This window comes from Natator depressus, chromosome 9 (assembly GCF_965152275.1).
Source record: "Natator depressus isolate rNatDep1 chromosome 9, rNatDep2.hap1, whole genome shotgun sequence".
Classification (NCBI taxonomy): Eukaryota; Metazoa; Chordata; order Testudines; family Cheloniidae; genus Natator; species Natator depressus.
The window spans coordinates 56,119,069-56,142,064 of record NC_134242.1 but is presented as its reverse complement, the minus strand read 5'-3'; the positions used below and the strand labels follow the sequence as shown (position 1 = coordinate 56,142,064).

At 42.5% G+C, this 22,996-nt stretch overlaps 1 protein-coding gene across 3 annotated transcripts in view; it reads right to left on the bottom strand.

Annotated features, from left to right (window-relative positions):
- The window catches only part of LOC141994153 (SLAIN motif-containing protein-like), a 112,248-nt gene extending 92,510 nt beyond the window's left edge, over positions 1-19,738 (bottom strand). For 2 of the 3 annotated variants that reach the window (XM_074964275.1, XM_074964274.1), the window contains exons 1-3: positions 19,612-19,738; positions 17,681-17,721; positions 15,867-16,592 (exon numbers count right to left, since the gene is read on the bottom strand). In XM_074964275.1, the coding sequence (XP_074820376.1) occupies positions 15,867-16,570 (704 nt within the window). In that variant the 5' untranslated portion in view covers positions 16,571-16,592; positions 17,681-17,721; positions 19,612-19,738. Of the gene's footprint in view, positions 1-15,866; positions 16,593-17,680; positions 17,722-19,611 lie in introns of those variants that run through there. The other variant, XM_074964276.1, reaches the window with a different exon arrangement.
- Positions 19,739-22,996: the final 3,258 nt, after the last annotated feature.

Genomic DNA, 22,996 nt, shown 5'->3' with positions numbered 1-22,996 from the left:
TATTTATTATAGGCAAGGCTGGTGGCACTGCCTGTTATGGCTGCTCCACACTTCCTATTATAAGACCCTATTTTTACTTGCTTATAACTTTGCCCAACTTCAGCCTTTGAGTTGAAATTTTCCATCCGGATTTCAGTCTCAAGCTGAATTTTTCCAAAAAATGTTAGCCAAAATGGTTCAGCCATTTCCAAGAACAAGACTAGTGAAAAATTGATTTCCCCCCCATGTTAATTTTTGAGAGCTGTTCTTTGAAATGCCCTATTGCCTCTCTGCTTTGGAAAAGGGACTTGAAATTTGGCAGGTGTTAGCTTTTGTGTTAAAGATGTATCTTTGGCTACCCTCATGAAAAGCCATGCCCATTATAATCCTTTTTTGGAAGGTGGTGGAGAGGGAGGAAACTGCAATTTGCATATACTCAGTAGAGACTGATTTTCAGCAGCTAATATTTCCAAAGATTCCATCTTCACTGCATGCTCCATCCCCTCACCGCTCCCACATGTGACTGCACTGCATACGGACCATCCCCAGAGAGTGACTGTGTATGCACCAGCCCTGGGCTACAGGGGCTCAGGACTTTCCCTGTAGTAGCTACTCTAGACCAGGACCAGGCACTTGAACTGAGTTCAGGAACTCAGTATCTTCTGTCCTCTCAATAACCTCCCTGCTGGCATCCAGGCAGCATGGAGAAAGATGAAATCTGATTCAAATGCACAAATGAAAAGCCAGTCCAAAGGGGAAGAGAAAGGAATAGACTGGGACAAATCATCTGATGAGATTTGGAATTGGGGACGAGGGTGGGTGAGAGGGAAACTGATACTGGGAGTTGGAACAGGGCAGGCTACCACTGTTTGGGTAAGGCTCGGGGAAGAGACGGAGACTAAAAGTAGGGCCTTGGTGGGGTGAGGGGGGAATGGAGGAAGAATGAGATAAGGAGGGTGTGACGCTCTGTACCTTGGGGGAACACCCAGCACCCCCATGTTCATCTTTGTAAAATGATTGTGTGGTATCCAAAGCAAAGTTTGTCATGTCAGGTGTCTTCGGAAGGCTCATGATGCACTGAACATTTTTGTTATAGTGATGTTATAGTAATTGTTCTTACAGTAATGTTATAGGTTATAATGTCGTGTATATAGTTATGAGGATGAAAATGCGTCTTCATGGCTTAAAATAAGCCCAGGCAAAAACTCTCCAAGAGCAAAGAGGCAGTTCACACCTCATCAGGACATGTATGGGACAAACCCAGCCCAGCCTCACAGGAACAAAGGACGCTGGCCTAGGCAGCAACAAAAGGAGCTGTTGGACTCTCGAGTGAGTCACCCCGCTTCCCTTGGTCAGTCAGGGACTACGATGACGTAAAGCTCACCTGACTTTGGTGCGGGGGGGCAAAGCCAAGAGGGAAGAAAGAACATGATAAAAGGCAGAGACATTTGCCATGCTCTTCCTCGCTCTTCCATCTACATCTACAACACTAAGCGTCTGAACCGTTGATCAAAGAGAAGAGACTGGCTGAAGGACAACCAGCCACCCTGTGGTGAGAAGCATCTAAGTTTGTAAGGGTATTGAAAGTGTTAAGATCAGCTTAGAAATGCGTTTTGCTTTTACTTCATTTGACCAAATCTGATTTGTTATTCTCTGATTTATAATCACTTAAAATTTATCTTTATAGTTAATACATCTGTTTATTCATTCTACCTGAAACAGTGCATTTGGTTTGAAGCGTGTCAGGGATTGCCCTTGGAATAACAAGCCTGGTACATATAAATTTCTTTGTTAAATTGACAAACTCATAAGTTTGCAGCATCCATCAGGCACAACTGGACACTGCAAGACACAGGTTCCTAGAGTTGTGTCTGGGACAGGAGATATTGGCTAGTGTCATTCAGTTACACAATCCAAGCAGCTTACATGCCAGAGGCTGTGCGTGAACAGCCCAGGAGTGGGGGTTCTCACAGCAGTACAGGGTAAGGCTGGCTCCCAGAGCCAAGGATTGGAGTGATCTAGCAGATCACCGGTCCAGATAACACCAGAGGGGGAACGTCACAGAGGGGAGGAAAGAAATGACAAGGATCAGGGATATGGACGGCAAAATGAGGCTGGTTCAGTAAAGAGACTGGACAAGGTGTGGATTTCCCTCTCCTCTAACCCAAGATTGGATGAGAAGCCTGGGCAAGGAGACTGGGAGTCCGTGGGTTGGAGGAGAAGGCAGATTGAATGAGGAGCCATGAGGGAAGTGAAACTGGGTGGGCAAGAATAGACAGACTAGGATTAGAAACCTCAGGGTTAGAGATTAGGATGGCAAGAAGAATGAGACAGGGACAAGGAGCCAGGGGTGGGGAAGAGACAGGATTAGGATAAGGAAAGTTTGGAGAGGACAGGGCAGGTCTGTCCCCCACTAGAAGCACAATCCCTTCTGGAGCTTGGAATGGAGCTTGAGTACCACCACTCCTCTGCTGTCAACAACTATCTGTGAAACCCACTAGCAAAATATGTCTCCTCTCCTTCTAGTGCTGGTCTCCAGAGAGGATGATCACCTACTACTGCTATCAATTACTCCATTAGCTCAAAGACCAGAGATCTGTGTAGAAGATCTAAAGGTTCCATCCTCCTGATGAACCATGCAGATGTAAATGTAATGCTAAAAGAACATTGAGGTTGCAGAGTCAAACACTCAAAAGTTAAGAATGTCAGATTAAAGTGGCTCATGCAACCTTGATTTGGCCCCCTTGTGCACTACATTAGGATTCATCTTTAATTACATGATCATGCATTATTTTTTCCACAAGACCCCTGCCTCACTCAGTGGACAGGATGGACAGTGTTCACTTAATAAGCACCTAATCAATATTTTTTTTTAAATCCTCATTGTTCAGGTCTTAATTACTGTACACTGTTCAAACCCTGCCCTGAAGGCAGAATTAGTAATTTCCCCACGGACATTTCTATGGTGCTATGTATTTGAGTACTTCTCAAACATTAATTTATCTTCAAAAAAACCCTGTGAGATGAGGGGATATTAGGCTCATTTTATAGATTAGGACCAGAGGCTCAGAAATCCATTAATTCTGGGTTCCCAATTTGAGACAGGACATGATTTTTCAGAGTACTTAGCATTATATTGCACTTTATATATTCACAGACAGTTCCCACTGATATCAGCTACAGTTGAGTGCTCAGTACTGATTAGTCAAATCAGACCCCAGGGTCTCAAGATGGGCACTCAGAAAATGAGAGCCACATAATTAGAGACCATCTCTGACAAGTTTGGTTTCAGTGACTAGCTGTGTAACTGAGGCAGGGATAGAATCCAATTCTCCAGGGCAGAAGATGAGACCATCCTTTCACTTCCTGCAATCCCCTGCCTTACTCACTAGACACCGTCCAATTTCTGCAAGAAATGAGACAGGAGCCCTACTGACAACACCTTTCTTTTCTATACAACCCCGATTCATTCCCAGAACAGGTCTATCCTGTGCACTGAATGAGGCAGGAATCCTGTGGAAAAAAAAACAGTATGTGATCATGTAATTAAGGACTGTATCATAATGCATATGCACTAGAGATCCAAATTAACGATTGCACAAGCAACTTTAATGCTGGCATTTCCCAACTTGCGGGTGCTTGTCCTGCAACCCTAATGTTTTTAATGCAGTTTTGTGTATGTTCTATAAAATCTATTTTAGAATTCCCTATTGTTAAAGTGTGACTCACCTCAGCATTAGACAAACTGAACAAGAGATCAAAAGGATTGTGCTAATCAGTATTCCTAAAATTATAAAAACCCAAGAGTTGTTATACTCATGAGACTCACCACCAATGCTACTGCATAACAAGATTTTAACTTGTATATTTTTAAACACAGAACAGGAAAATAAAAGCCTATAGCTAATATAAAACAAGAGTTGAAGTAGATAAAAATCGTAGATTTCTAGGTCAGCGTAATTAAATGTACTGCTTGACACATACTGATACCTACTTAAAATCCAGTTACTTATACAGTATCTTAAATTCAAAGTTATTTCATTAGCTTTCTTTTTAATCTATACATTTGATTGTTATGATAATCTATGGAAGTTTGCATAGAAAGAAACATGCTTATCACCCACACAGGAAAGTGCATTTTAATATACAACAATACGTTTGGGCATACTGTTATTGGCACATTGTGATTAGTCTCATGCTTTCAGTCATCCAAATAGTGGAACTCCAAGAAAAGTCATCCCCCAAAATTGCTTGTTATTCTAACAGAATTGTTTGGCAGACAAAAACCTGAATGACTGAAACTATATAAATGATAAAACCTTGTCAGTACTATTTCTGAAATCATTACTTGTGGAGTTATTACACACACACACACACACACACACACACACACACAAAAAAAAAATCATCTCAGCACTGCATTGCTACATTTCCTAAAGAAGCTATTTTTAAAAATTCAGTTGACAAAATCTAAGCCTCCTGTTGATGGCATTCGTGACACCAACCACATGGGAGACCCCCTTGAAGATTACAGCCAGTTGCCACCTTGCTTTAACACTTTGAGTCTATTTCCAGCTTGCAGGTGCTGTCAAAGTCTTGTGCTGAATTCCTCTAATGCTAAAACATGCTATAATATCCAAGCAGTAAGGGGACGCTGTGTTCAGAATTTTAACATTAACCATTTTTGTTATTTTCATACAAACAAAATCCTCACACCCACCCACACTGGCCAACGTTTTCGAAAGTGCCTAGTAATTTTGTGCCTCAGATTCTGGATGCCCTACTTGAGATGCCGTAAAGGGTGCCAATTTTCAGAGCTGGGTTTCTCAGCACTTTCTGAAAATCACGCCCCCTTCAGGCATTTCTAATTGGGTAAATTAGAAAAAAAATCAAGGCACAAAAATTATGTTTCTTGTTTTGAAAGTCTTGGCCAGTTTTATTAAAATTTAACTAAAATTTAGCTCTTCCCATATCCCACATTTTTAAGTCGACCTACAGAACACAGGCTAGTGAAATACAAAGAGACAAGTCTGATTAGTTTCCTCTAAACACTGGTGATCTCTAATTTTTAGTGTGAAAATGTCATCTTCTCCGTTCAGAGTAACAGCCGTGTTAGTCTGTATTCGCAAAAAGAAAAGGAGTACTTGTGGCACCTTAGAGACTAACCAATTTATTTGAGCATGAGCTTTCGTGAGCTACAGCTCACTTCAAGTGAGCTGTAGCTCACGAAAGCTCATGCTCAAATAAATTGGTTAGTCTCTAAGGTGCCACAAGTACTCCTTTTCTTTTTGCATCTTCTCCTTGTCCCTCTTACTCAGACTTTTCCTTTTTCTTACTTTACTTCCATCTTTTTAGGAGGCAAAAGATGTACCCAACTAACACTGGCACACACAAACTGAAATACCACCCTATTTACGCAGATGAAATGCCAGATGAGATCAGCTATAGATAACTAGCTTTAAGTAGCTTTTTGGATTAACTACCTTTGTTCACAAGTATAGTAATCCTCCCATTTGGTTTGAACAGTGGCTTAAGACAAAATGGAAGCTGGTTTAGTCTGATGCCAGGCTCCCATAAATTTGGTGTGGGAAACATTCCTTTTCACAGATGGTCACCACTAGCAGAAAGTGTAGCAATACCAGTTTTCATTAAAAACTGTCAAATCCATTTTATATTTGGTGACAAATGTTTCTAACCCTATGAACTCGCTCTGAATCATAGCTTGAATCAGCTGGTGTTGTCAGACAGAATATGAAGGCAAGCTCTTACATGCCGACTTATCCTATGGCTCTATAGAACTGTGGTTAATACTGAAAAAGAGAGTCAATCTTTATTTTTCCCCTCTCAAATACATTTACCTGAAGCTGTGACATTTGCTTCCTAAAGTTTTATTTGCAAAACTCAGTCTTTGCAGTACTTCAATGACATCATGATTAAATGGACTGTGTGCATATGAGCAACCACACAAAGTTATATTGCTATTCAAATTTAGCTTTTAAGACTACCTATTGATCTTGTTAAAAAGACAGCATAAGATATTAATAACTGACATTAGTATATGAAAAGGAATATTTAGCATAAGCCTTCTGTTCTTTAGTAGCATGAAAATGACTAACTGGAATCCCAAAGTTTCACATTGGCAATCCAGGCACATTAGAATGTGCTTCTTCCTCTACTACAATACAAGGAAATTCATGTACACACGCTTCTTCGGGGGAGAGAACACCACAAGATATCCAACCTCCTGTATCTCAGATCTACTAGACAACAGCAAACAAAGGGCCTAATTCATTATTTCCCTGCACCTTACAACCATTATGCTGTGTGGATGAAAAATGCTAGCATTCTAACTGCTAGCATTTTATACTCACTTTGCACCATTCTAAGTGATTAAACAAGGAACCTATTCTGATCAGTTTATTTGAATAAACTATAAAACAAAAATAGTGTAAGTTTGGAATAATGCCACAAAAATCAATGGAGTTACACTGGCATAAGAAGTAAGGAAGAGTTCAAAATCAGACCCAAAACACAGGGCAAAAATTAACTGGGGTATAATCATTAGCCTGTATAGGAAATGCTTCAAATTTGTCTGTTAATCTCTACATTACTGACTTTAAGGTCCAGATTTACAAAGGAATTTAGGGGCCTAAAGATTCAGGCACCTAGTAGAATTTTCAAAACCACATAAATAGGTTTTAAAAGTCCATACAGAACCACGGCACTAGTACAATGCTGCAAGACTTGCATCCCAAAACAATTGAAGGGAAACATTTAAATTTCAAACAAAGAATTCACTGGCATTGTAAGAAGTTGCATAGACATATCAGTCTTAGATTTCTTTATATAGAAAAGCAGCCTTTAATTCATAGTTTCTGATAGAGGTTCATGGTTTCAGCATATTTGTTTGTTTTTAAAGTGATATTATAAGTAGTTTAGGCCTTGACATGCTTTGTGTTAAATTCAGATTTCATTTTAAACAGGCTCATGTGTAAACAAAACAAAAAAACCACCACCTCATGGTTCAAAGAACAAAAAGTAAAAATACTCTTTTTTTTAAAATCCACCCGGTTTTACAAGCAAAGTCAGATCTGCTAAGGGGTTTTAGAAGCAGTATTTTTCGTGGCACTTCTTCTATTCTACTTGAAAGAAGCACACTTTATTTGCTTTTAAAGACACCATGTCACTGTTTACAGGAACAAAAAGTTAGACCTGCCTGTTGTTTAGGTCCATAAACACACATTCAGATGAACCAGGTAGTCTTGTGCTGAAAATGCTGGACTAGGATTCTGGAAACTTGGGTTCAGAGTCCCAGTTTTATTTCAAATATGCAACCTTGGGAAAAAAGTCATTTAATTCTCTGTCTCAGTTCGCCTGCATGTAATAATACTTCTCTACCTCACAGGAGCATGGGAGGAAAACAATCATTAACGTTTGTGAGGTAGGTTCTAGAGCGATGAAGGCCAAGCATGTACTAAATAGAACATGGTCATCTACCTACCCATTGCACTTCCCCCACATTGGCAGCATTTTTACAAGTGAGTAAACCCCTTTGTTTTCAGTTTAAACTACGGCTGTCAAACAATCAAAAAAAATAATCATGATTAATCGCACTGTTAAACAATAGAATACCATTTATTTAAATATTTTTGGATGTTTTCTACATTTTCAAATATATTGATTTCAATTACAACACGGAATACAACGTGTACAGTGAATCATAGAATATCAGGGTTGGAAGGGACCTCAGGAGGTCATCTAGTCCAACCCCCTGCTCAAAGCAGGACCAATCCCCAATTAAATCATCCCAGCCCAGGCTTTGTCAAGCCTGACCTTAAAAACTTCTAAGGAAGGAGATTCCACCACCTCCGTAGGTAACGCATTCCAGTGTTTCACCACCCTCCCAGTGAAAAAGTTTTTCCTAATATCCAACCTAAACCTCCCCCACTGCAACTTAAGACCATTACTCCTTGTCCTGTCATCTTCTACCACTGAGAATAGTCTAGAACCATCCTCATTGGAACCACCTCTCAGGTAGTTGAAAGCAGCTATCAAATCCCCCCTCATTCTTCTCTTCCGCAGACTAAACAATCCCAGTTCGCTCAGCCTCTCCTCATAAGTCATGTGTTCCAGACCCCTAATCATTTTTGTTGCCCTTCGCTGGACTCTCTCCAATTTATCCACATCCTTCTTCTAGTGTGGGGCCCAAAACTGGACACAGTACTCCAGATGAGGCCTCACCAATGTCGAATAGAGGGGAACGATCACGTCCCTTGATCTGCTCGCTATGCCCCTACTTATACATCCCAAAATGCCATTGGCCTTCTTGGCAACAAGGGCACACTGCTGACTCATATCCAGCTTCTCGTCCACTGTCACCCCTAGGTCCTTTTCCGCAGAACTGCTGCCTAGCCATTCGGTCCCTAGTCTGTAGCTGTGCATTGGGTTCTTCCGTCCTAAGTGCAGGACCCTGCACTTATCCTTATTGAACCTCATCAGGTTTCTTTTGGCCCAATCCTCCAATTTGTCTAGGTCCCTCTGTATCCTATCTACCACTCCTCCCAGTTTAGTATCATCCGCAAATTTGCCGAGAGTGCAATCCACACCATCCTCCAGATCATTTATGAAGATATTGAACAAAACCGGCCCCAGGACCGACCCCTGGGGCACTCCACTTGATACCGGCTGCCAACTAGACATGGAGCCATTGATCACTACCCGTTGAGCCCGACAATCTAGCCAACTTTCTACCCACCTTATAGTCCATTCATCCAGCCCATACTTCTTTAACTTGCTGACAAGAATACTGTGGGAGACCATGTCAAAAGCTTTGCTAAAGTCAAGAAACAATACATCCACTGCTTTCCCTTCATCCACAGAATCAGTAATCTCATCATAGAAGGCAATTAGATTAGTCAGGCATGACTTGCCCTTGGTGAATCCATGCTGACTGTTCCTGAAGCACTTACACGAGAGGAAAGTGATCAGGATTGATTCCTTGAGGACCTGCTCCATGATTTTTCCAGGGACTGAGGTGAGGCTGACTGGCCTGTAGTTCCCAGGATCCTCCTCCTTCCCTTTTTTAAAGATTGGCACTACATTAGCCTTTTTCCAGTCATCCGGGACTTCCCCCGATCGCCACGAGTTTTCAAAGATAATGGCCAATGGCTCTGCAATCACATCCGCCAATTCCTTTAGCACTCTCGGATACAACTCGTCCGGCCCCATGGACTTGTGCACATCCAGCTTTTCTAAATAGTCCCTAACCACCTCTTTCTCCACAGAGGGCTGGCCATCTACTCCCCATGTTGCGATGCCCAGCGCAGCAGTCTGGGAGCTGTCCTTGTTAGTGAAGACAGAGGCAAAAAAAGCATTGAGCACATTAGCTTTTTCCACATCCTCTGTCACTAGGTTGCCTCCCTCATTCAGTAAGGGGCCCACACTTTCCTTGGCTTTCTTCTTGTTGCCAACATACCTGAAGAAACCCTTCTTGTTACTCTTGACATCTCTTGCTAGCTGCAGCTCCAGGTGCGATTTGGCCCTCCTGATTTCATTCCTACATGCCCGAGCAATATTTTTATACTCTTCTCTGGTCATATGTCCAACCTTCCACTTCTTGTAAGCTTCTTTTTTTATGTTTAAGATCCGCTAGGATTTCACCATTAAGCCAAGCTGGTCGCCTGCCATATTTACTATTCTTTCGACTCATCGGGATGGTTTGTCCCTGTAACCTCAACAGGGATTCCTTGAAATACAGCCAGCTCTCCTGGACTCCTTTCCCCTTCATGTTAGTCCCCCAGGGGATCTTACCCATCTGCTCCCTGAGGGAGTCAAAGTCTGCTTTCCTGAAATCCAGGGTCCGTATCCTGCTGCTTACCTTTCTTCCTTGTGTCAGGATCCTGAACTCGACCATCTCATGGTCACTGCCTCCCAGATTCCCATCCACTTTTGCTTCCCCCACTAATTCTTCCCTGTTTGTGAGCAGGAGGTCAAGAAAAGCTCCCCCCCAGTTGGCTCGTCTAGCACTTGCACAAGGAAATTGTCCCCTACGCTTTCCAAAAACTTCCTGGATTGTCTATGCACCGCTGTATTGCTCTCCCAGCAAATATCAGGAAAATTAAAGTCACCCATGAGAACCAGGGCGTGCAATTTAGTAGCTTCTGCGAGTTGCCGGAAGAAAGCCTCATCCACCTCATCCCCCTGATCCGGTGGTCTATAGCAGACTCCCACCACTACATCACTCTTGTTGCTCACACTTCTAAACTTAATCCAGAGACACTCAGGTTTTTCTGCAGTTTCGTACCGGAGCTCTGAGCAGTCATACTGCTCCCTTACATACAGTGCTACTCCCCCACCTTTTCTGCCCTGCCTGTCCTTCCTGAACAGTTTATAACCATCCATGACAGTACTCCAGTCATGTGAGTTATCCCACGAAGTCTCTGTTATTCCAATCACGTCATAATTCCCTGACATCACCAGGACCTCCAGTTCTCCCTGCTTGTTTCCAAGGCTTTGTGCATTCGTATATAAGCACTTGAGAGAACCTGCTGATCGCCCCTCATTCTCAGTATGAGGCAGGAGCCCTCCCCTCACAGACGTTCCTGCCTGTGCTTCCTCCCGGTATCCCGTTTTCCCACTTACCTCAGGGCTTTGGTCTCCTTTCCCCGGTGAACCTAGTTTAAAGCCCTCCTTACTAGGTTAGCCAGCCTGCTCGCAAAGATGCTCTTCCCTCTCTTCGTAAGATGGAGCCCGTCTCTGCCCAGCACTCCTCCTTCATGGAACACCATCCCATGGTCAAAGAATCCAAAGCCTTCTCTCCGACACCACCTGCGTAGCCATTCGTTGACTTCCACAATTCGACGGTCCCTGCCCTGGCCTTTTCCTTCCACGGGGAGGATGGACGAGAACACCACTTGCGCCTCCAACTCCTTTATCCTTCTTCCCAGAGCCACGTAGTCCGCAGTGATCCGCTCAAGGTCATTCTTGGCAGTATCATTGGTGCCCACGTGGAGAAGCAGGAAGGGGTAGCGATCCGAGGGCTTGATGAGTCTCGGCAGTCTCTCCGTCACATCGCGAATCTTAGCCCCTGGCAAGCAGCAGACTTCTCGGTTTTCCCGGTCAGGGCGGCAGATAGATGACTCAGTCCCCCGGAGGAGAGAGTCCCCGACCACCACCACCCGCCTCCTTCTCTTGGGAGTGGTGGTCGTGGAACCCCCAACCTCAGGACATCGCATCTCATGCCTTCCAACCAGCGGAGACTCCTTCTGCTTTCTCCCCCCAGACGTATCGTCTGGTCCACTCTCCGCAATGGTACCTGTGGAGAGAACATGAAAGCAGTTAGTTACCTGTGTCTGCGTTGCTGGAACCCGGACATTCCCCCTTCTTCTCCTGGAGGTCACATGTTGCCAAGCTTCTTCACTGGCCTCTTTGCTCCGCTGTGCATCCTGCTGTAAATCTTTAGAGCTTTGTGCCTGTAGAAGCATATCCTGACGTTTGTCCAGAAAATCCTCAGATTCTCGTATGCAACGCAGGGTCGTTATCTGTTGCTCCAGACCTTCAATCTTCTCTTCCAATATGGAGACCAGCTTGCACTTTGTACAGACAAAGTCCCTCACTTTATATTTATTTTTGATTAGAAGCACTGTAGAAAAACAAAATACTATTTTTCAATTCACGTAATACAAGTACTGTAGTGCAATCTCTTTATCATGAAAGTTGAACTTACAAATGTAGAATTATGTACAAAAAAAATAACTGCACTCAAAAATAAAACAATGTTAAACTTTAGAGCCTACAAGTCCATTCAGTCCTACTTCTTATTCAGCCAATTGCTAAGATGAACAAGTTTGTTTACATTTGCAGGAGATAATGCTGCCCGCTTCTTATTTACAATGTCGCCTGAAAGCGAGAACAAACATTCGCATGGCACTGTTCTAGCCGGTGTTGCAAGATATTTACGTGCCAGATGCACTAAAGATTCATATGTCCCTTCATGCTTCCACCACCATTCCAGAAGACATGCGTCCATGCTGATGGCAGATTCTGCCTGATAACGATCCAAAGCAGTGCAGACCGACGCATGTTCACTTTCATCATCTGAGTCAGATGCCAACAGCAGAAGGTTGATTCTCTTTTTTGGTGGTTTGGGTTCGATAGTTTCTGTATCATAGTTTTGCTCTTTTAAGACATCTGAAAGCCTGCTCCACACCTCGTCCCTCTCAGATTTTGGAAGGCACTTCAGATTCTTAAACCTTGGGTTGAGTGCTGTAGCTATCTTTAGAAATCTCATATCGGTATCTTCTTCGCATTCTGTCAAATACGCAGTGAGTGTTCTTAAAATGAACAAGATGTGCTGGGTCATCATCCAAGACTGCTATAACATGAAATATATGGCAGAATGTGGATAACACAGAGCAGGGGACATACAATTCTCCCCCAAGGAGTTCAGTCACAAATTTAATTAATGCATTTTTTTTTTTTTTTTTAACAAGAGTCATCAGCATGGAAGCTTGTCCTCTAGAATGGTGCCAAAGCATGAAGAGGCATACAAATGTTTAGCATATCTGGCACGTAAATACTTTGCAATGCTGGCTACAAAAGTGCCACGCAAATGCCTGTTCTCACTTTCTGGTGACACCGTAAATAAGAAGAGGGCAGCATTATCTCCTGTAAATGTAAACGAACTTGTTTGTTTTAGCGATTGGCTGAACAAGAAGTAGGACTGAGTGGACTTGTAGGCTCTGAAGTTCACCCTGTTGTTCCATAACTGCACTCAAAACCAAAACAAAAATCTACATTTGTGTATTGCACTTTCACGACAAAGAAATTGCACTACAGTACTTGTATGAGGTGAACTGAAAAATACTTTATCATTTTTACAGTGCAAATATTTGTAATAAAAAATATACACTTTGATTTCAATTACAACACAATACAATATACATGAAAATGTTAAAAAAAATCCAAAATTTTTAATAAATTTCAATCAGTATTCTATTGTTTAACAGTGTGATTAAAACTGCGATTAATCACGATAAATTTTTTTTGAGTTAATCGAGTGAGTTAACTGCGATTAATCAACAGCCCTAGTTTAAACTGATTTTTACTGAAAAAATCCTGGGTTTTACAAAAAGTATTATTCCCCCCCCCCCGATTTTCACCCTACTTTTGTATCATTCAAATATATATAAACAAATAACTTGTTTTATTAGGAAAATACAATACATTGCATGAGATATGTTTTAGGATAATACATTAGCCTGCCTGTATATGTAAAGCTGCCTGTTGAAGTAAGGCTATGTGTTAGTCTAGAAGATGCACACAGTAAACAAACAGGCATGCATGCAAGCTCTAAAGTACGTGCACATCTGAACATACTAATGAATCTCACACCCATTTTAAGCTGTTAGATAACGGTTTAAAGATTTGACATGCTAAAATGGGAAGAAAATGAAAATCTTTATCAGAATATGTTTCAGAACACAAGGAAGTATTGGAAAGTTTTAAAAAAATAAAAGCAGGAAAAAAGGGTGAAATTGAGTGTATGAGCTGCAAATGGTGTGGCCCAATTATTAAATGTAAATATTTATAGGCTAATAGTTCTAAATCTAAACAGTAAACTGTTTATTCAAATGAAAAAAGTTTTATGTGAGGATTAGAGATATATTGTTTTCTTAAACTCAGAGGTGGCACTGTGTTTGAGTTATGTTTTAGTTCTGCAGCAAACCACACTGAATTCCATTCACCAAAGCTTTAATCTAAGGAATACATTTTTTCCTGTCCTTCCGTCCACCAAAATAAACCCTGACATTAACCCAGAAAAATTAATAGTTTTTTTGCACCTATTTTACTGTTTTTGTTCTTGTAGTAATAAGCAACGATAAATTCCTGGGGAAAATTAAATAAAATAAAAACCAAATATGTAACGCCCTACAAGTGAGACATTCAATACACAAGAACCCTTTGAAAGCCCACAGAGGTGTCAGAGATGTGTTTTTTAAAAAAGGTTCAACGGGATATTCACAGGTTTTGGTGAGGGTAGATTTGGGGCCCAACAACCTTGATAGTTAACACAAATTATCATCTACTGCACTGAGAAAAAAAAAAACATATTCGCTTCCAGTTATAGTAATTTTAGATGTTGCTTGTAATTAGATTGGGTAGAAAATTTTCATATGGAATTGTGAATGTTACTCTTACATTTGTCTTCTTTAACTGTTCCTTGTTTGTGTAGGTTAGATTTTGATCGTACACTGATATCTGATTGAAAGTTATAAATTCCTTCATTACAACTAACAACGTAACTGGACTTTACAAGGCTCATTTATAAACATTAATATTGGAGTGCATGTACACAATTCACTGTAGCACCTTTTCATTTTTGTTATATAATATATTTGCACGTGAAGCCTGATCTGTATTGTCCTGGTGAAGAAGTCAACCAAAGTTAATGTTTCTTGCATTGATTTGTTTTGCCTGCCAAGTGCCATTTGCTAAACATGTACCTTACTCAACACTTGCCACAAGTGTCACAAAAAAAACAACTTTAATAGTTTCACATTCCAATAAATGTTTCTCATTTTTAAGAAATCTGATCACACATTTTTAGGCATTCTGAAAGTGTGAACAGTTGGATTTTAAAGTGACAATCAAATCTGACCAAATATTAAGGTTTCATAAAATAAAAGTTTCACAGAAGCTAAGAATACCAACAATATTTTCAGGAGGGAAATAACCAATGGAAAAGTTTTAAAAAAAATAAACAGACATTCTGCTGCAACATTTGCAACCAAGACATTGCAGCATTGCACTAGCATACAAGAACCTGAGAAATGCAAGAAGAAATTAGATTAGAAGTATTTTTAACTAGATGGAGTCTTTTCCGCTCCTCAAACTAGCAAGAAGAGACAGTCATGCCATGTCATTTGAAAGGTAATTGTTTCCCTGTATATATATAATCAAATCTCAGATTCAAACTGTAACTGATGTCACTAAGGTATTTGTTTCCATACTAGTAATATGCGAACAAAAATGTTTATATATTTCTTAAATTATCTTTACAAGTATAAACTCAGTTTAGAACTCATTAATTTCTAAGGTTTGTTTTGCCCTGAGCGCATATTCTGGAACAGGTATCTTCACTACAGTGTTGATGTCTGGTCTATTTGCAGATACACAACAGTAAGAAAGCCACATTAAACATATCTAACATTCTGTGAAAGCAATGAATGAAGTCTTAAGATACTCACAATGTGCCTTACTTCTAAATCAAGGCTACTATTGAGGAGTTGGAATTAGTTCTGAATGTTATCTTGTTTAGCAAGCAAAAGTGAAATTGCAAGCACATACAAAGAAACAAAAAGTAGAACGGGACAATTACCTCCCATCTTACAAACAACACTCCTGTTAGTACACCCCACGTGATATTAGCTTTTTTTTTTTTTTTTTTTTTTTTGCAACTACATCATGTTGTTGACTCGTATTTAATTTGTGATCCATTATAACCTCCAGATCCTTGTCAGAATTATTACTGCCTAGCCAGTTATTCCCCATTTTGTAGTTGTGCTTTGATTATTTCCTTCCTAAATGAAGTACTTTACACTTGTCTTTATTGAATTTCATCCTGTTGATTTCAGACCAATTCTCCAATTATAGTTAGTCTAAATGGTCAAGGATAGAAATAGTCTGTTTATGCTCATTTCATTCTGGCACAGGACTCTTGTAAACAAATAGCTAACATTAACAACTTGACACCTGCTCCAGAAATCAAAATAGTGTACACTGTTCCATGTTAAAAGGGAATCAGATGGATAATGTTTAACATGGGAATTCCAACGGTCGTCTACATTACAGAACCTTTGTAATACTCAGAGCTTTGACATACATACCAGCTGTCCTCTTCATCACTGCAGTTCCCAAGTTCTAGCACTTCCACTTCATCCAAAGCAGTGTCATTCAAGAAGCTTCCTAAATCTCCACTCTCTTCATTTGGATTCTGTTCACTCATGGATGGATGAATACCTATGGTGATTAAGTCTCCCACAAGTTCTATGCTGCTACTCCTATCCAGACTTGAAGAAGAGCTAACATTAACATCATTCTGCATTTCTGCATCATTCATATATTTTGAGTTGGGAGACACTCTCTCAGTAATACTAGGGCAGCTATAATGCATTTGTGTATCCACATCTTTCTTTAAGCAGTCACACTCTTTCACCTCTGTTCTTATTGTACAGAGTTTGTCATGTACATCTGCCATTATCTGTAATTCTTGCTTCTCTGTTATAATGTTGATGCTATTGTTAATTTCCATTCCACTGAGCCCCGAGTTATGATTATTCACACCCATGTTTGTTTGTGTATTTATCCCTACCACATTTCTGTGGCTCCTAGTTCTCAGCTGCTGATTCTGGATCTCGAGTCTTCTCACTAGTTCCTGAAGCTTTCGCACCTCCTCCAACTCTGGGTGCACCTGATCAGTACCTGGTTCTGTCTCAGGTCCCATTGCAGAATTCTCTGTTGAGCCCCGCCCCAAGTCAGGTTCAAGGGCATGGTCCTGCTGTATGACAGGAACACTCCCAGGAACTACCATTTTCGAGACACACAAAGCCTCACTGTAAGACATCAAAATATAGATGTTTAAGTGCATAAAGATGTACAATATCATTTTAAAATAAAGCATGGTTTTAAACAAAAAACCTGACATTTTATAAACTCAAACTAATGACCTTGGGTTAGGATAATTTTTACATTTGAAGGCTATATGTTATAGACTAGATCCACCAAAATCAGTTTAAGTACATTAATCCAACATTGGCTTCAAACATTTTCCAACCACAACATAAGTTTATAAATTCACTGAAATAACTGGATATCATTAAGAGATTCAGAAGCAACATATGCCTCTTTGTTAGATATATTAAAGTGAACTTGTGTGTTGCAAGCAGATTGGCCCCAGACATATTACAGAGTATATATTAAATGTATCCTTTCAAAGTACTTAGTTTGAGCAACTATTGCTAGAAATTAGATTAAACCAATTTCCTTGCATGCAGTCATTTACAATAGTTTAGTTTCCATTTGTTTACTTACAAATACATTGAAAAAAAAAAACCAGTGACTGAAGGAAGTCAGGAAGTAGAGCAAGTTACTGATTTCAGACAATGGAAAACATTAAGAAAATGGTAAAACACTTTGTGCAAGAGTTAACACTAGAAAAACTCTTCAGAAAATATTTCTATTGACTCTGGTAAAAGGTGATGCACTAACTATATTAAATCAGTAATAACAGCACCACAGTTACTGTGGAACACATGAAAGTAATCATAAGTAATGTTTTTAATAGCATGCTTTTCTTGTTGCAGTGGAAAAATTTTAGAGGCAAGCTCTCTGATCAAGGAATAAAATATCAGACCTCATATTACAGACTCCAATATGTTTTAGGAAGATAAATATATGTGCTGTTCTTGAGTTAAGTGCTATTGTTTGTCTTCAAGCAATTATGGTGGTTGTGTTGACTAAGAAAAGGGTATGTATGGAACTATCAGTCAGCCCTAAATTGCACACACATGCAGACTTGAAAAAGTGAACATGCATCCTGCACTTTCATTGCCACCATTTTATACTTCTTAACCAGTCATCATAATTATAACTATACAAAGAACATTATACAAAAAGATATTTGAACTGTATATTTACTTACTGAGGTCATCCAGAAAATCTTCTGATTTTTCCCTGCGTAAACTTTGAAACATAAAAAGAACAGCCGAATTAGTTCCAAAACTGACCCTTCATTTAAAAGCCTCCCTTGTAATTTCAAGTTAGTGTCCCATGATACAGCAAACACACACACACACACGACAATTCTGGCCACATCCATTTTATTGTGGAAAAAAATGGAACAAAGGAAGTTACAAGGACACAGCCAACTTGAATTCTAGTCAACTAAAACACACACTGACACCGTTTCAGGTGCTACATCTGTACTGAGAATCTATGCCAGTTTGTGTGGTTTTACAGTCAAGTTCTCTCTCACCATTCCTCTGAAGCTCCGTGAAAGACCCACAAAAAACAAGGGAAACTGCCTAACTATACAGAGGAAACAGTGAAAAAGACTACGCCAAGTAGAGTCAAATGCCTAAGGTAAACAAACTGGAAAAAAAACAGAAAATTGTTTTCCTTCTAACGTCTCGGGTACCTTATGTTATGTGTAACAACAGTACTTAATTTCTACAGGAAAAAGAGTGTGGGGGACGGTGTTGCTTGTTTTTAAGTTGATGTTGCCTTTCCCCCCTTGATTATCTGTACACAAGATGAACACTTAAAGTTTAGACTGAGGTATTGTTTCTAAAGCTTTGAACATAAAGATGCTACAAGTGAAATTAATTCACTTTAAATATTACTATTTAAAAGTCATGCATGATGAAAAATGGTACCGAGGTTGTTTTGGCTAGGGGAACTCAAACTTGTTTGAGCTACAAAGCAATCCAATACCTAGTGACAAGCTTAGATCAAAAGTTTCTTTACATAAACATTCACCTCTTCTGTCAATCCATTTGATCACTTAGTTAAAAAGAACTTATTTAAGAGGCACCTAATAGGGATACTTCGACAAGGCACTGAAGGAATTAGCATCAGAAGGGAATTTAAAGCTTCCACTCTCACAGCAGAGCACAATGAACCAAAGGGGAAAAATAAAGAGCTTTGTCACCTGCATAATCAACTCCATCAAAGACTAAAGGAAATAAAGCTAGATTTTGTTTCATTGGAAAAAGAGGAAAACAGTTTAAACAAACATTAGCCCTTCCACAAACCAACCAAATCTAGAGATCACAGGCAACTACCAAATAAGCAGTAGTAGTGATAAAAACACTGTTTTTAAAACCCTAAAGTTCATTACTAAAAATCATTAGCCATAAAATAATTATTTAGATATTCTGAAAAGCAACATCTGGATTTTAACAGCAACAGCAGGGAGATGGATTCCCCCTGTGATAAGTAACAAGGGATACAGCAGAAATGAACTGCCTAGGTTTCCCCACCCCCAGCATCAACAAGGTCATTTCATAAAGAGCCCTTCCTTTTGCAGACAAACGCAAAACCCCCTTCCTTTGGGCAAAGTTTTAACCTAAAAAAGCAGCCCGGTGTGCTTGCATTTTACAGCGACCACCACGCCCGATTGCGCGCGCGCGCGCGCACACACACACCCTGACGGGCAGGGAGGGATGGACAGCGCCGGGAAGGAGCCCTGGCTCGCTTCGAGGGCCACACAATGACACCAGCCCGTGTCCAAGGGAAGAAATAGGTCGGGGAGGCCTAAAGCGGGGGGGGTAGGGGGGAGAAGCAGCTTCAAGAGGGGACAGCGTGAAAAGCACAGACCGCTTCAATGGGGCGGGGAAACCTCAAGGGCCCCGCAAGGGGCGGAATGGAGCCTAGGAAGTGGGGAGCTCTGTGAGGGGCCGCTGGAGCCCCCGAAAACTGGGGGCCCACAGAGGGCGCTGCACGGGGGGAAGGAGGGGCGGAGCCCGTGGGGATGGTAGCTGCTGAAGCGGGGGCCGGAGCCCCCGGAGGGCGGGGGCCGCCGCGCTGCCTGTGTGAGGGGACGGGGGGGAGCGGCCGCCCCACACATCCTACCTGCTGCACTGCCGGGCCCGAGACTCCTAGCTTCGCACCGCTGCCGCCTTTCCCCGCTACGGTTGGAGGGGGTAGGCTACGGCGCGCGCATTCGAACCCCGCCCCACCCCCTCCTCGTCGTGCGCCCCCACGCAGCCGCTAACCACGTTGGCGCAGCGGTAGTAGAGCGGAGCGCGATCAGGCTGCTGCGGCAGGGGCGGGCTCTGCACTGAGTTTCCCCTGTGCATCAAGGGCTGCATGAAAGCGAAATGGTTGCTTGATGATACGGTACAAGGATGGCGCCCCGGGCAGGCCGGCGCCCTGCGAAGCTGTATGCAAATTATGGAAATCAGCATTCAGATATTATGCAAATTGCCGCGTGAACTGTGCTTGTTTTTACACCTGCTCTTGTGTAGTGGGCATGCATGTTCCTGTGTGTATGTGCCCTGGTGTTACCAACTTTCTGATGACTGCAGAAATCCAAACACCATTGCTCCGCCTCCTGCCCCACTACTACCCCGGCCCTTCTCTAAAGCCCTTCCCCTGCTCATTCCATCTCCCCTCCCTCGTTCGCTCTCCCCCAACCTCGCTCACTTTCACAGGGCTGGGGCAAGAGGTTGGGGTGCGGAAGGGGATGAGAGCTCCAGTTGGGGGTACTGGCTCTAGGGTGGGGCCAGGGATGAGGGGTGTGGGATGCAGGAGGCGTGTCCATGCTGAGGGGTTCAGAGTGTGGGAGGGAGCTTCAGTCTGGGACAGGGGGGTCCAGGAGGGGGTGAGGGCTCTGGCTGGGGGTGCAGGCTCTGGGGTGAGGCTAGGAATGAGGGGTTCAGAGTGTGGGAGGGGCTCTGGACTGGAGCCGGTGGTTAAGCTGCGGGGGGGGAGGGGTGAGGCTCCTGCTGGGGGTGTGGAATCTAGGGTGGGGCCGGGGATGAAGGGTGTGGGATGCAGGAGGGGGATCCAGGCTGGGGGGTGGGCTGCGAGGTTTGGAGTGTGGGGGTGTGGGCTCTGGGATGGGGCTGGAGATGAGGGGTTTGGGTGCAGGAGGGAGCTCCAGGCTGGGGCAGGGGGTTGGGGTGTGGTAGGGGGTGCAGACTCTGGGAGGGAGTTCAGGTGCGGGAGGGGGCTCTAGGCTGGTGAGTGGGGCTGAGGGGTTTGGAATGTGTGAGGGGGTGAGGGCTGGGAGGGAGTTAGGGTGTGGGAGGGGGCAGGGGCAGGAGTTTGGGGTTAGGGCTCCGGGCAGCGCTTTCCTTAGGTGGGTCCCAGAATTGGCCAGCATGTCCGTGCGGCCCCTAGGTGGAGGCACCCACAGGCCCTGCCCCTCAGCCAATGGTTCTCGGCCAATGGGAACTGCAGAGCCAGCACTTAGGGCAGGGGCAGCACATGGAGCCCCCATGGCCGCCCTTGCACCTAGGAGTCGGACATGCCGGCCACTTCCAGGAGCTACACGGAGCCAGGGCAAGCAGGGAGCCTGCCTTAGCCCCTCTGCACCGCCGACTGGACTTTTAGCAGCTTGGTCAGTGGTGCTGACTGGGCCTGTGAGGGTCCCTTTTCTGGCATTCCGGTCAAAAACTGGACACCTGGCAACCCGAGTCCTAAGGTGTCAATAGATTTATTGCAATTTTATGTGGGAAATTTGAGGGTACTGTAGGTGGAAGGCATGGACAACAGATGAGCCAGTGAGTACCTTTTGTGTAAATTGGAGCAGCCTCAGGGCCCTATGGATCCTTGGACCCAAAGAGAAGCCAGAGTGCAGTGCATTCCAGGGCAGGGAGGAGGGCCAGTGTAGTAATATCACCAGCCTAACAGGTTCAATAACTATGAGCCAGATGTTGAAAAATCATGAGATTGGCTTTAAAATCAAGAGATTTTTTAAAATAATAAAGTTGGGATTCTTTTTATTTGTCTTCCTTCTGAATCCTTAGGGTGCACTCAGGTCACTTTTTCAAGTGCAACCCTGACGCTTAGAAACTTACTTTTTAAAAATGAAACAGATTCTTACACAATTACTTGACTCCAGGAGCTGAGGCCTTAAGAAAAATACCACAAGACTCACAACAAAATCGCAAGAGTTAGCAACAGTGATATAGAGCCCTTATCCAGCTCTATACTAGTCAGTAAGGCCCTCAGAGTGAGATGATCTTGAGGGGGGCATTTCCATCTGCTTCAAGGCCTTTTACACTGTCAAAGTAGTATTAAAGGGCCTAGTGTGAATAAAACCTTTTATATGTAACCAAAATTTTTACACATCAGCTAAATCTATAAAAACATAAAGATGTCCAATATATTATGCTTAGCATGGTTTCTAATAAGAAGAAAATATGACTTTATCTAAGGCTTTGTCTGCACAGTTTTTGTATCAGTATATCTATTTTCCTTTGTGGGTGATTTTTCTACTGAAATAGTTTAATCAGTGTAACTTCTAGTGTGAACACAGTTATACTGGTATATATGTTCGTTATAAAAATATAGCTTATTTCCCTTCTCTTTGGGAATAGCTATATCACTATAAGGCACCTTTATACAAATATAATTGTTTCCACAGTGGGAGGTAATACCACTTTAACTATACTGGTATAATTAAAGTGGTACAATTTGTGTGTGTAGACAAGGATAATGTGCCACTTTAAGGAAATTCAGCTGCTGGAGACTAAAGACGCTTTGGGGGTTATTTCTGCTCTTAGGATTCAATATGCTCACTGTCAGGAAGTGTGGGGGAGACAAGGCCCTGCACCCCCCACTTCCTGCAATTCACTGTGACTCTCAGCCAGCCAGTAAAACAGAAGGTTTATTAGATGACAGGAACACAGTCCAAAACAGAGCTTGCAGGAACAGAAAACAGGACCCCCTCAGTCAGGTGCATATTGGGGGGCAGGGAGCTTGGACCCCGGCCCCAGGTCTCCCTCCATTTCCCCAGCCAGCTCCAAACTGAAATCCACTCCAGCAGTCTCCTCCAGCCGCACACCCCAGCTCCTCCTCCACCCTTTGTCCAGTTTCCCGGGCAGGAGGTGTCACCTGGCCGCAACCCCGTCCTGGGCTCAGGTTACATGCGAAGGTATCATCCCTAAAGTGAAGTCACACTCTGATATCCCATCACCAATGCAGACAGTACCAGCAAAACTCCCACGCAACGTCCCCAGGTCAATCCTCCCAACTTCCTACTCCGTCACACTCACACAATTCACTAATCAAGTAGCTGTGGGCACCAGGAACTCACCTTTTTGTAACAACTCTGACATCCTATCCCATTTTCTTCCTACATCAAAAAACGTTGAAAAAAATTATGCAAGCAGCACCACCCTGGGATGGGACTCTGACACTACACCCATGCAATATTCTGTAGACAGAACTGAACACATTCTGACACACTGATTAAAACAAGAGATTGTAAATGCTGTTTTGGTCTGTT